The sequence below is a fragment of the Tympanuchus pallidicinctus genome, unplaced genomic scaffold (assembly GCF_026119805.1).
Source record: "Tympanuchus pallidicinctus isolate F22 unplaced genomic scaffold, pur_lepc_1.0 scaffold1, whole genome shotgun sequence".
NCBI classification, from domain to species: domain Eukaryota; kingdom Metazoa; phylum Chordata; class Aves; order Galliformes; family Phasianidae; genus Tympanuchus; species Tympanuchus pallidicinctus.
In genome coordinates, this window is record NW_026294618.1 from 69,690,181 (window position 1) to 69,704,242 (window position 14,062).

A 14,062-nucleotide genomic window follows, 5' to 3' on the forward strand; every position below is an offset into this window, starting at 1 on the left:
ACATTCTGCTAGAAGCAAGCAGCATCTGCCCCCGCACAACAGCCACGATGTCATCCCTTTTCTCCTCTTGTACCACACGACTCCCAGCCTCTCATCCAGGATCAATTTGTTTTGGCTGCCCAAAGGCAGTGCATACTGGCTAGTCAGCTAAAAATAGGAAGCTTACCCAGAGCACTCCAGAACAAATTACATACAATCAAGGGACAGATGATTGCATAAGCTAATGAGTCCCAACTGCACAAGCAGTGATTCCATGCACCAAGTTTTTTTTGGCACCATGGCTCCACACATTCGATAATGTCTGCACCATGAGGGTATTCCATTACCTTAGGTTTCACATTCTCTCATTGCTAAAAATACTTTTTTTTTTTTTTTAAAGGGAATTTTGTTATATTAGTTTGACACACAAGGCAGCTGACTGAGAAAGAAACAACCTTCAACTAAAAAGCAAGGTTGACAAGTTGCTGTAAAGTGATATATAAGTTTTCTAGGTCAATTCAAAAATAATTCCAATGAAACAAAGAACTTTAATGGCATTTCAGAATTTGAGACAGCTGGACAGTCAAGCATAATGGCAATAAACCACTTGCAGAGAAAGACAGACCTGGACAGGAATGCAAGTGCCCAAGATTAAAGATCACAGGCTTTACTTGTCCTCATAATTCAAGTCCAGGTAGTATTTTTTTTAAAAAGTCATTTTGAACACAACTAACAGAAAAACAAAATGCATCAAAAATAATCTGTCATGATAGCTGTCAGGAAACGTGGGTGATTAAATCAACAAAATCCAAAAGTTGTCATCCCAATATAAATGCAGAATCTTCAACCACTGTAAATGACACATTTATGATGCATGCTCTGATCTTGCATATGCAAAGCCAGCCCCTTTCTTGCTTTTCAGATGAGTTATGTGTAAGCACCTATCTAATAGCACAAGTGTGCAACAGACATTAGTCAACTAACAATAGACTAACAATAGAAAAGATCCAGAGAATTAGGAAAACTGCACAGTTTGGTTTATTTATTGAGCACGATCCTTGTTATGAAATCATAATTTTATAACCTACTATATATGTTTCTATGATAAAACAGTTCCTTCCTAGGCCTTTGTAATAGTTCAATTGTTAGATCCTTCTACCCTACTGACATACATAAATAGGAGAAGTTCAGGTTGGGTGTTAGGAAAAGGTTCTTTACCAGAGGATGGCTGATCCCTACAGCAGACTCCCCAGGGCTGTGGTCATAGTCCCAAGCCTGCTGGAGTTCAAGAAACATTTGGATGACGCTCAGAAATATGGTTTGAGTTTTGGGTGGTGTTATGTGGAACTGAAAGTTGGACCTCAATGATCCTTGTGGGTCCCTGCCAGCTTGGGATATTCTAGGATTCTATATCAGTACAGAGATGTAATGTCTGAAGAGAGAGGATACTTCTTATTAGTTTTTGTTTACCCACAAATACCACAAATACCCACAAAGTTATTTTTACTGTAGCATATAGACCTCAAATAATAGGGTACCAAGAAAATCCCTCCTGTGACTACTGGAAGAAACAAAGGCAGTGACTTTATTTTAGCAGACTACTAAATTGATTAGTGTGGTGTTGCTGGCATAACCTATGCAGAAGAAAATTTACACCTCTAAGATGGTTCCTCAAGCTCAGGTGAAACACTATTCCAAATATATTGGCAGCTTGGAACATTCTTCCGGACTTGAACACATTTGCACTCTGTGCTGTGGCTCCATATTCTTCAAAGATAAATAAATGAAATTATTTAAATTTGAAGCTCTTAACTCTTAGAACTTTTAGCTCCAACTTTGCTTCTTCAGACCTTGGAGAGCATTAAGTTCTCTGAGCCAAAACGCTTTAAAAGCTGGAACTGACAGAGCCTTAGTCAAAATCCCTGTCATACACCACTCAGTGCCTTAACCCATATAACTTAGAACACTATGAACATGAATCAGGACTTGCTATTCTCATTCTACAGGAAAAAAAAAGATGAAACATCTCTACATTCCAGCAACCGCATACATTAAATCAACAGTAAAATTAACACACATGCTAATCTATGCTCTTACTAATGTAATTTCTTAAGTTTACACAAAAAGCATCTTAATCACGTGATGAGAAAAGAAGATTCAATGAAGAATTAAGCATCCAACAGCCTGGTATAAATGCCAGAATTAGCCTACACGATCACTTGTACATCTCATACTCATTCTGTAATAACAAACAGCAAACAAAGCAAATTCCTAACCTACTGTATTCTGGGTCATAGAGAACGACAGTATCGTTCCTAAAAAATGAAGATGTATGGGACTGTTTTGAAAATAAAGGTTTCTTCAAAACCAAATAAACAAATTTCTCAAAATTGGCTATTTCCTTTTTTTCTAGATTAATCTCTAATGGAGATATTTTGCCTCAAGCATATTCTCCTCAGTCATCAGCTTCTTCTAATGAAAAGGTCCCTAAAATTAAATTACTGCCACCTGCTGATCATTTGAAGAAATTCAAAACATCACTATTTAGCTGAAGATCATCTTAAGAGTTACCTTGCAAATACAGTACCACTCCCACCAGGAAATGTGTACGGATGTTGCTTGCGGAATACGTGACCCACTCTGCTGCAAGGGATGATTTCTAGGCTCCCACCACATTGCCAAACTCGGAACGAGATCTCTGCAACGAAAACATAAAAGACCAACATCACAAAATACACCACAAAATACTGTAATTTCCTACGGTTGTTTTTAAGCAAAGAAACCAGTAATTGCTGAGAAGATCAATAAGATGGATTTCTGAGAAAATCTAGGATAAAACCAAGGCATATTCTTGTTTATTACTATCCAAACTCAGAAGAAATAACTGTATTAACTTGGAAGCAAAACTGCATGCCTTCTCTCCTCTGAGCAGTATTCTCCAAACGCAGAAATGATGCTGAAATTTGCCAGAATAAGTTAGGTTTATGTGTTCTATTGCTGTGCTTTATCTAAATGGTAAATAACAGTAGATTCATTTAGCATAAATTAATTATCTAATCTATAATTTTAAAAATCAGCTAAAGATTAAATAGAATGTCAAGCAAATTCAATGCACAATAAAACAACAGATTCTTGCTGCTGGCTCAAAGTACTGGCAGTAAAAGGAGTTATGCCAAGCCAATCTTGATTTGAAGATAGAGTAGCAACTTATATAAACCAAAAGCTATGGTCACTACTTTTGTAAATCAAGCAAGCAAACTAACTATGGTAGTAAAGACAAGGTCTAGAAATATATTGCATATTTCTCATCTTAGACCTCTAACAGCAGAAATCACCTAGTACTGACAGAGAACTTGTCTTCATTCATTTGAAGCAAGCATAAGGGCGCTTGCAATAGCAGTGTTTCAACTGTGATATTTTTCCCCCTTTTAGTCTAGTAGCTGCAGCAGGTTACCATCTCCTACCCTTAGTCTATTCATCATCATTCAGTATCTTTCCACAGATTTAAAAAAAAAGCAACACAAATAGTAAGCAAGTCACATTCCTCTTCTAAAACTAAGTGCTATTCTTCGTCCAGAAGCCCTCCTTTCACACATATAAATCAAAAGTTTTATTTCAAATAAACTTCATCATTTCAAAACCAAAAGTAGGAAAACCTGAAGGTTAGCAATGTCCTCTCAATTATAGACTCCTTAGAGTTGGAAGGGACTTCTAAAGGCCATCCAGTCCAACTCCCCTGCAATGAACAGGGACATGCACAGCTAGATCAGATTGCCTAAGGCCTGATCCAGCCTTGTCTTGAAAGTCTCCAGGGACAGGGCATCCACCACATCTCTAGGCAACCTGTTCCAGTGCCTCACTGTAAAAGACTTTTTCTGTATACCCAACCGAAATTTGCCCTCCTTAAGCTTGAAACCATTTCCTCTTGTTCTGTCACCACGGACCCTTCTTTCCTGTAGCTCCCTTCTGACTGGTCTGACCAGGGGAAAAATAAGTGTTGTCATTTCAAACTAAGGCAATGTAAGTTAACTGCTTTTCTTCTGAATCTTTGCTTTTTACAAGAATTCTTTCTAATTTTACCTCAGAAAAAAATTTCTGTTCAATCAAGGCCAGTTAGTCATATTCATGAAGACTAGATAATCAACACAGTCCAATCTGCAGACAGTCAGTCTTCCAAAAAATATTAATGACAAAAACATTATCTCTGGCAGTAACTTACAGCCTTGATTTTATAGTTAAATTAACATGGGAGGATAGGCAAATGACTTTAAGAAGCAACTGAACATGGCATTCTCACCACACATTTTTCACAGCACTGACTTTATTCTTATCTCTTATTTTGTGCTAAGAAAAGCAAAAATTGGGAATTACAATAAATGACTGTTCAGTGTTTCTATTAAGCTAGCAAAAAAAGTGCTTTTCTGTAGTGCTTTTATTAAAATGATGAATTTTGAATGCTTCATCCAAAACATCAATACTATGTTCATTAATGATCTGGATGATGGGGTAGAATGCATCCTCAAATGTGCAGATGACATGAAACTGGAATGAGTGTCTGATTCAGAGGGACCTTGACAGGCTGGAAAGGTATGCTGACAAGAATCTCACGAAGTTGAAGCAGAACAAGTGCAGAGTCCTGTGCCTGGGCAGGAGCAACCCCGAGTACCAGTATGTCCTGGGAGCCACTCAGATGGAAAGCAGCTCTGCAGAAAAGGACATGGGGTTCAGGTATCAAGGTAAATACAAGGCAGGGGCATGCCCTTGTTTCTAGCAAGGCTAATTGGTATTTTGGGCTTCCTTAGGCAAACTATCACCACCAGTTCTATATTCAAGACTGGTTATACTGCATCTGGAATATTGTGAAGAGTTCTGGGCCAGCCAGTAGAAGAGAGACATAGATGAACCTGCAAAAATCTAATGTAGGGATGAAGGGACTGAAGCATCTCTCTTATGAGGAAAGCCTGCAAGAGCTGGCACCATTCAGTTAGGAGAAAAGAAAGCTCACGTGGGTTCTTATCATTGTCTATAAATATCTGAACGGAGCCTGCAAAGAGAATACAGCCATGCTCTTTTCAGAGGCACTGTGTGCCAAGACAGGAAGCAACAGGCATGAACTGGAACACAAGAGATTCCAGCTAAACTTCAGGAAGAATTTCTTCACCATACAGGTGACTGAGCACTGGAATAGGTTGCCCAGAGAGGTCTACGAGAAATATCCCTCCTTGAATTTCTTCAAACATTGATTGGACATGATTCCCTGCAACAGTGCTTGAACAGTGTGGGTTGGACCAGATCACCTCCAGAAGCCCCTGTCAAACTCAAACATTCTGCTATTCCATGATCTACTGAATGTACATAAGTGCTGAAAAACTATTCCAGAAGTAATTTAGAAATATCTTGCATACCAACTTCTTCTATTATTCATGGCTTCCTCTACTCTGTACATTAAGTTAATGCTTTGTTATTTGATTAGTTCTCCCTACACAAATGCCCAGGCCTGTACACCTACATATATACTTTCAGACACCTTAGGCTCTGAAGAATATAAAAAAGATGAAAAATAGCTGTGGGAAGTACAGCAAAAGGGCCTGCAAATTGGGAGGGGTAGACTAATACTTACATCACCGTGGCTTCTAAAGTCTGCATGAATTTTAAGTTAAAAGGAACATAAAGCAATTAAAATGTAAGGTGTTAGGCTTTTCTTGTTGTGTTCTTAGGATGCTATTTTTCATCATACTCATTGGGAAAATGAATTCTACTATTTTAACAGTTTCAGAAGACACAATGTTTTTTTTTTTAAAGGCGCAAATAGTACATCATGCACTTCCTTTGGAGCACCTCCCCTATGAGGACAAGCTGAGGAAGCTGGGCTTGTTCAGCCTGGAGAAAAGAAGGCTGCGGGGTGACCTCAGTGCAGCCTTTCAATACTTAAAGGGCGCCTACAGAGGGGAGAGGAATCAACTCTTTGAAAGGGTTGATAAGTGTAGGATGAGGGGAAATGGTTTTAAGTTGAGGGAGGGGAGATTTAGGTTGCATGTCAGGAGGAAATTCTTTATAGAGAGAGTGGTGAGGAGCTGGAACAGGCTGCCCAGAGAGGTTGTGGATGCCCCGTCCTTGGAGGTGTTCAAGGCCAGACTGGATGCGGCCCTGGGCAGCCTGGTTTAGCATTAAACGTGGAGGTTGGTGGCCCTGCATGTGGCAGGGGGGTTGGAGATTTGTGATCCTTGAGGTCCCTTCCAACCCTGGCCATTCTGTGATTCTGTGATAAGATTACCTTCAATACTGCTCTTGCAGCATATTACCAATTTAGAAGGTGAAGTCTTACTTGCTTTCTGATTTCAGCAAAACTAGAAAGAAAAAGCTAGGTTTTCAAATTTAATCCAAACCTTTTAATGATCTATCCATTTCTTTAGTATACTTGATCTCCCTATGCTTATCAAAAAAGCACTGCAAAAGCTCTCAGGATTAGAGTCTATGAATTCGAGAAGATTGGACAAACCTTGATCCATGTTTTATACAGCAAATGTGTTATCAGTCATATCTGGCAACAGTGTGAAAATACACCATATCTTCACAGCAAGAACAGTCATTTTAGCTAATATAGGATTTAGACTAGGCAAAATACTGTAAGCTCATACACCTATTATATGAGTATAGTTGAACCTATACTACTGTGAAGAAAATCTCACATCTATCCTGTACACATTTGCAAGAAAATGCAAATTTAAATGAAGTATAAATACGTTTAGAAGTATTTTACGACTCCATCTAGCAGATTATTTGCACGTAACATCAACTGACTGAGAGGTACGCCTGAGAATAAAGAGGCTGTACAAATATGCATATTGAACTGCACATGACAGATTTCCACTATCTGGTGCATGTCATCTATTGGTAATTAAATCAAAGGCCATGCAATTTTTATTCATTTTCAGTTAACCTGGCAGCTATGAACAAATAATTAGCTGTCTGCTCTGACAGGCCTTGCATTTTCAGGGAGCAGAGAAGATGCACCCCAAAGGCTCCATCTCCCCTCCTTCCTACTGCGGAGAAGAGAAAACTGAAAGCAAAAGAAACAAAGATTTTTGCATGCCAACTTTTCACCTTGAGAAATGAGCTGTTGCTTGAGCCCTTTATTACTACAAAATCCTCAATTATCAAAGCATACGAGCAGTTGCTAAGTTTTCAGAAAAAAAAAATCTGAGTGACTCAAATGCATGCTTACAGCTAATCAGATATTTAAGTGCTCCAGTGTTAGAAGAGGTTCTCAGAGGATAAAAGCACTGCTGTAGTAAGTTTATTCAATGACTTTCCAGAACATTTTAAAAAATGAAAAACAACGATGATGTTCAAATTAATACAGTTTAGCCACATGCAGCCAAATAGTGAGGAGAATAAAATCTAACAGAGAAAGTAATTGTTCATAATACATAAGAGCGAGCACTGTACAGAAAAGTCAGAGGAGATGGTAAGGATGTTTTTTCCAGCGTATGTAAGTTCCAGCTTATTCCAGTTCCTTATGTGAGTGTTAAGCAAGTGGTTACACTGTCTCAGTATTTAGAGGTGTACTGGATAAAACAGACATTTTCTTGTAGGTCACATACGCCTCATGCAGGTATTTCAGTAGCTGAAAACACTCATGAGCTTTTACAAGTTCAAGGTATTTCAGTTTCACAGCTAGAACAGCAGTAGAGGCATTTTAATCCTCAGAATTGGTCCTAAACACACTATTTAGAATGTCTGAGATGACCCCTACCTTGAAAAACTAAATTAATGATACCTGTAACTCATAAGCAATTAGAGTTCTGCTCCACTCAAATATTTCTTTAACTATAAATGCACTTGTCTTAGCTGAGCGATAATACTGTAAAGCAGAGAGCCAAATGCCAAATCTAACCACAAGGTGAAAATAATGGCTAAAGTGCAAGTTCTTGGTCCTCCCTCCTTCCTCCTCAAATCCCACTCAAACATCTGAAAATAAGGAATTCCAATAAAAATGCCTTCCCAAGCATAATTATCTTGTTGAGCTAAAATAGGGGTATAAAATAAAAAACCTAAGTTTAAAAGATCAATGATAAAAAGATCATTTTTTGGTCAGCTGTTTTGATCAATTGCTTAAAGTGTGTGTAAGAACATTAAACTCATGAACTCTCGTGCTCTGATTTTTGTCATTAAATTTCACCAGCATTTTAAAACTTGCCTTAAATTGTCAGCATTTAAACACCGTATTTTAATCAATAACATTATAGGGGGATATGGCTTTCAAACAAGGTATCATTTTTGAAAAGAACTTCCTATCTGCATCCTTAGTTCATTTCATTTTACCTGCCAACTTATTTAACTGCACAGTAAGCAAATAGTTCTGCTTTCTCATACATAGTATAAAATTGCTACCATGTTTTAATTCTTACACTGAAACCTTCTGGATTTTCCCAATAATGCACCTACAGTTTTGATTGCTTTTTAATCTTCTTTGCATGAAACCATGAAGATCATGAAACCATGACAGTAAAAGCAAAGCTGAAACTTGCTTTTCTGTGAAAACTGATCTGAAAGTACATTATGCACTTACCTAAGTTTTCTCCACCCCAAACATCCATCATCATGTCATACTTCCCCAGTTCTTCAAAATAGGATTTGTCCATCACAAATAACCCACCAGCTATCATGGGTGTCCTAAACAGACAAGAAAAATTAAATTAAATACTTACAGAACCATGAACTGGGAGGTAATTGATTTGCATCTCAAGGTTAATATCTCCTTGAAAAAAGCTGCAATGTTTTTGAAGGCGACTAAGTTTACATCCATCATGTCAAAGCTTGTCTGCACAACATCATGCAACATTTCTATGGCATATACAGCATTATAACTACCACTGCCTCAGAAGCTGAATTTCCAAAACTCCACTTGGTTCCCAAGTCCCTTACTTAAAAACTGGGAACTTGTGCCAGCAGTAAAACATTAAAGTTTTGTTGCTGTATTTTTAGCTGTCAAAACATATAAAACATCAAATTTTAAAATAAACATGACTTTTTTTTTTTTTTTTTTTAAGGTTAAATAATCTACAGGGGAACTGTTGGGTGGGGTTTTTTTTGCTTTTTTTTTTTTGTATGCTTTTTTTAAACACTATTTGTGAGAGCATCACAAGGATGCACAAACATGAATGAAGTTACCATATTCTTGAAAGCTAGCTAAGGTTCATTTCTAGACTGATAAAACAAGTTTTAGCTCTGTTTAGTCACAAGCTACTTGGTCTGGATCCATTTCTGTTTTAAATATGTCAAGTCTAACTGTAAATATACAGTTGCTACACTTCAATGCATGTCATTTACAGTAAAATATAAAATGCTACAGATAGGAAAAAAAAACCTAAATGAAATTCCCTTAAGCAAAAACAGAAAGGATGCAAATTCTGTACTACTTTGCTTATTATAAACTCTAATCTTGAAAAACGGGGACTGTCTGCACTAATTGTCTCCATTTGAATTGAATTTTCCCAACTGGTAATATCACTTTTCGTTTCTGAGATGGTGACATGCACAAAAGTAAGTCTCATACTCCTGAGTTAAAAAACAGAACAGTATTCGTGGTAAACTTTGCTTCAAGCTATGCTCTCATCATGTCCTACAGCAATATTACACTCTGCCTGTTTTATTATGCATTTAAATCAGATAAACCAACCAATGCTAATCTATTTGTACTGAAGATCTCTGATGGGAACAGATTCCCATGAAGATGAATCAATACATTTTTTTAATTAAAAAAAAGCATTATCTATCAAATGGAGAATCAGTGATATAGACATACTTTATGGGAGCAACTGGGTTTCCTTGCCGTGCTCTTCTTTGCTCTGGTGTCATGTAATCCCATTTGAATACCAGGTTCCAGTCAAAGCCTTTAAGAAGAAAACAGAGTAGGATGTTAAGACTGTGGTCATTATTCATGTTGTAGTAATGTAATATCAAACAAAATCACTGGGAAGGAAATTTACACTTACACAATCTTCTTGGTAGAAAACAAACGAGGAGGAGCTCGAAAGAAAAGAAGTTGAACTGGAGAATAAAAAAGTAATCTAAATAATATTGATTTTTCTTGTTGACATTTATTACACAAGGTAAGAAACCCAGTAGTAGATGAGAAAGCATAAGTCACAAATACATGAAATAATGTGTAATACATGAACATGTGTAAGTCACACTGAACATCATGCGAAGATCTTCATCCCTTTACAATTGCCCTTAACAGTTCTTATTGTACTGTTGCATCTCAGCTGTTATGATCATGCTTAGGCTTACAGAAACTTTATACAGCACTCGCTGCTCTTCTCTATCAGCATTGGTTCTCTATCACAAAGGTTACAGCAGGTTATGTAGCTCTCACTTCTCATTAACATCCATACAACTGCATCCTTTCCTACTGCATGCTTCTACATGCATCATTTTTGAAATTCAGATCTGTGCTATAGAGACAAAAAGCTTAATCATCTTCTGCACACGTATATATGTGTGACTGCATGCACACAAGAGATTGGTTCTTTTGTGAGCTAAGTACAGAAGCACAAAGATCACCAGAAAAGGGAAGGCCGAAGAGTCACAGCAGCTTTCTACCTGACATTTTGAACAGCCTTCCTTTAGCCACCAATACAAAAAAAAGCCAACACAGCAGGTGCAAGATAAACTTCCTACGGAAACACTAACTGGTTTTGAGCTATGTTACGTCTTTAGGTATGAACCTCTATGGAAAAAGCTCCATGAGCTGTACAGTGATCTCCCAGTGCGCCTAGCAAACCAGCCTTACAAAGACTGTGGACTGCCAAAAGCATTTAGATCCTATGAGGTCATGTAATAAATGATTTCCAGATTTCTGTTGCGCAGATGTCAATAGTTTTCTTTCTTCAGTATGAAGATAAAGCAATTATTTTCTGGGGAAAGTAGGAAAAAAATTTAAGCTAAACAGGCAACAGACTGTTTGTCTGGATCTGTAAATGTGCATGGTACGGATTGATGTGGAGAACTAAAATGAAAATTGCTTAGTTTTCAACTCCCAAGATATGTCTATCTCACAGAAGCTACCCTGAACACTTTTTGCAACATGCACGGCAACTCTACAGATTTAAGGTGTAAAACTGTACAGTGTTACACTGTAAAAAATGAAAGATCATCTAAATACTCCTAAAACTCCAAGTTTCAAAGCATTAAAATGGCTACAACTGATAGCAGTGCAAAGCCTCCACGATGAGAATTAAAACTAACTCCAATATTTCCCGGCAGTTAAAAAAAAAAAATTCATTTCATCATACATCCCCAGCAAAATTACTTGCATCTGGGAAGAACTGAAAAACTCTACTGTTCCCCAGCACAAGTGGTAGAGATAGAGTTACGTACACCATAGTGAACACAAGGGGTCTCTTTTGGAACACAGCACTGCATTGCAAACTCAAAACAAGTGTATAAATTGTCTACTCATAAAAAACTGTTCTTCTGTCTCCATTTTCACAGAGGCTGGGAAAAATCACCCAATGAGATAGTATCAGTAACTTTGTAAAAGGAATATTTTTAAACACAAGTGCATATACAGTATGAAATTCTATCACGTGTAAACTTCATAATAGGCATATCCTAAGTTATTAGAACTCTGTTAACTACAATTTAGTCCAGTAATTAAAATGCTACTCAGGGTGTAAATAGTTTTGTAAGCCTTCTGCCTTCCAAGAAAAAAAAAAAAAAAAGTAATATGAAGTGCACGGATTTAATATTGGCCAGCCATGGGAATTATTTCAATTCTGTCCACTTTTAAGTCTGTAGCATTTGCTAGATTGCTCGTCTTGGGTGATTAAGTCTTGCAAAACAGAGCAGGCACAAATGCTGTCCCAGCTGTCTCAACTCTCCATGTTTAAGCCACGCAGACACCATATCGAAGGTTGAAAGCACGGTTTGATTTCCATGTTTAGACTTGGCCTCAATGAAAGTGTCCTGTGATGCCAAATGCTGGAGTGCCCCTAACGTGCTAATCTGTCCTTTGGGATCTGAATGCAAATATATTATTCACATTTGAACATACCACCAAATAGCATTCAGACATTGCTATGTGAAAAATTTCTATTGTTAAAAGGCAGCTTCTCACTTCACAGCCCAGAAGTACAGAGGCTCAACGCACTTTAAAGAACCTATTGTGTATAAGAGAAAACGAGCACTAAAAGGAGAAAAAAAAATGGGAAATATAGTTCATAGACAAAGCAATGAAAAGCAGCAACAAGTAGAATGATCGCTCAATCCTCTCCCAGTTCAGTTGGAAAGAATTAAAGAGCATGAACCCCACAGGAACCAATCTAAGGTTTCAATGAAAACTCCTCCTCCCACTGCAGACAACAATAAGAGCTACATAATGGTATAGAGATTTCCATAGTTGCTGCATAATGAATAGATTGGGCAAAAGCCTTAAGGTTTTAATAAAGCTAGCACACAGATAATAGCATAGTATTATAAATTAGCATACTGTGAATATATCCATGGCAGACATCTTTTCAGAACGCTAATTAAAAGGATACAGAAACTTTTACCTCAAGATCATGACTGGAACTTGAAGCACATGCAGCATTATGCAAATATTACTTTAGTTTACTGGAACAAACACTTGGTGGCCAGTTATGGACTAGGATTTCACATACAGAAGGAGCTTAAAACTACTACCTCACTTGAGAGAGCCCATTCAAAATAAGCTGAAAAACTGTGGGAACAGTACCACATAATTTCAATATTGTGGCTTATCTTACATCTGTTCTACAGGCAGCACAGTTTCTAGGGTTGTGGGAACAATTATTGTGGATCAGTTATGGGACAACTATTCTAAATGCTAGACACCTGCTAGTAGTGAAATTAAATTTAAAAACTTAACAAATAAGGATTTTACTGCAAACTTGTCTTTCCTCTTTTGGAAAGAAGGGAGAGAATCATTTTTGAGAGTTTCACAAAGCTCTTTACTACTTGCTGTTAACAGTTTGCATTAACCAGACAACAAAACCATAGCTTTTGTAAACAGAATTTAACAGGAAATTTTCTAACAGTAAAGATATAAACACTACCAATTTCAAGGTTATGTGTTACTTTCTTCACAATTACAGATCATGGGCTTAAAAAAAAAAAAAAAAAAAAAAAAAAAACCACCTTTCCTTTTTAAAAAACAAACACATTCCAGAGGTTTCTGCTTTTTCACAAGAGATTAATTTTTAAGCAAACCAGCATCTTAAAAAAACCTCATAGGCACCGCATTGCTGATGGACTTCTGAACTAGAGAGCAAATAAACTGTTGTCTGTAAAAAGGGAATCATAAGCTCTTCCAACCATAAGCTGCTTCTAATACACAGCACTGCAAACATTCGAGTGACTCCTGTACATTGGTAAAAAGCAGCATAAACTTATAAGAATTGGTATAATAAAGACAAACTCTTGTAAAGTAGAATGCAACAAGGCCATTTAAAATCTAAGCCTGGAAACAGTCGATATATAGAAATTAAGCTAGATATGCAAAAGGGAAGAGCAGTGTGTTAACTGCCCATTCCACAACTGCAGTGACCACGAGCTTTGACTTGTGATGCTTCTTATTTTATTTGTATTCCAGCAGAGGTACATACCGCCTTTTAAATCAGCTGACGCCCCCACGTACTGGAAGTTGTCCATATTAATTACATCGATAATAGGAGACACAACTCTGGTCTTGTCCTAAAATAAATATTAGAAAGCGATATTGAAATAATGAAACCAATATATAAAGATTCAGACAGGATAACATGTTGCAGAGTTCAGCAGGATTTCATGAATGCTGCTCCCCCACCTTTTCCCCTGCTTCTGGTTCTGAGCAGCGTTGCTCACCACTGCTTCATTCAGAGAGCAGAAACCACATTACATAGCGAAGAATCCTCTTCATATTCCAGCCTACCTTACACACAGGTAAACCTCTTCTGGCTTATCTGCGAAGAAGGCAGCAAACTTCTATTTCAAAAGACAGACAGGCAAACAGCATTTTCATTCTTACTTTTCAAACCAGTGCAAAGAAGAGAACCATCTGGGTAATTCATATTTTCAC

At 37.4% G+C, this 14,062-nt stretch overlaps 1 protein-coding gene across 1 annotated transcript in view; it reads right to left on the reverse strand.

The window, feature by feature from the left end:
• Positions 1-14,062, reverse strand: part of GALNT2 (polypeptide N-acetylgalactosaminyltransferase 2) — a 95,105-nt gene that overhangs the window by 10,968 nt on the left and 70,075 nt on the right. The window contains exons 8-11 of the mRNA XM_052676609.1: positions 13,611-13,698; positions 9,788-9,875; positions 8,552-8,655; positions 2,551-2,677 (exon numbers count right to left, since the gene is read on the reverse strand). Coding sequence (XP_052532569.1) covers positions 2,551-2,677; positions 8,552-8,655; positions 9,788-9,875; positions 13,611-13,698 — 407 coding nt within the window. The remainder of the gene's footprint in view (positions 1-2,550; positions 2,678-8,551; positions 8,656-9,787; positions 9,876-13,610; positions 13,699-14,062) is intronic.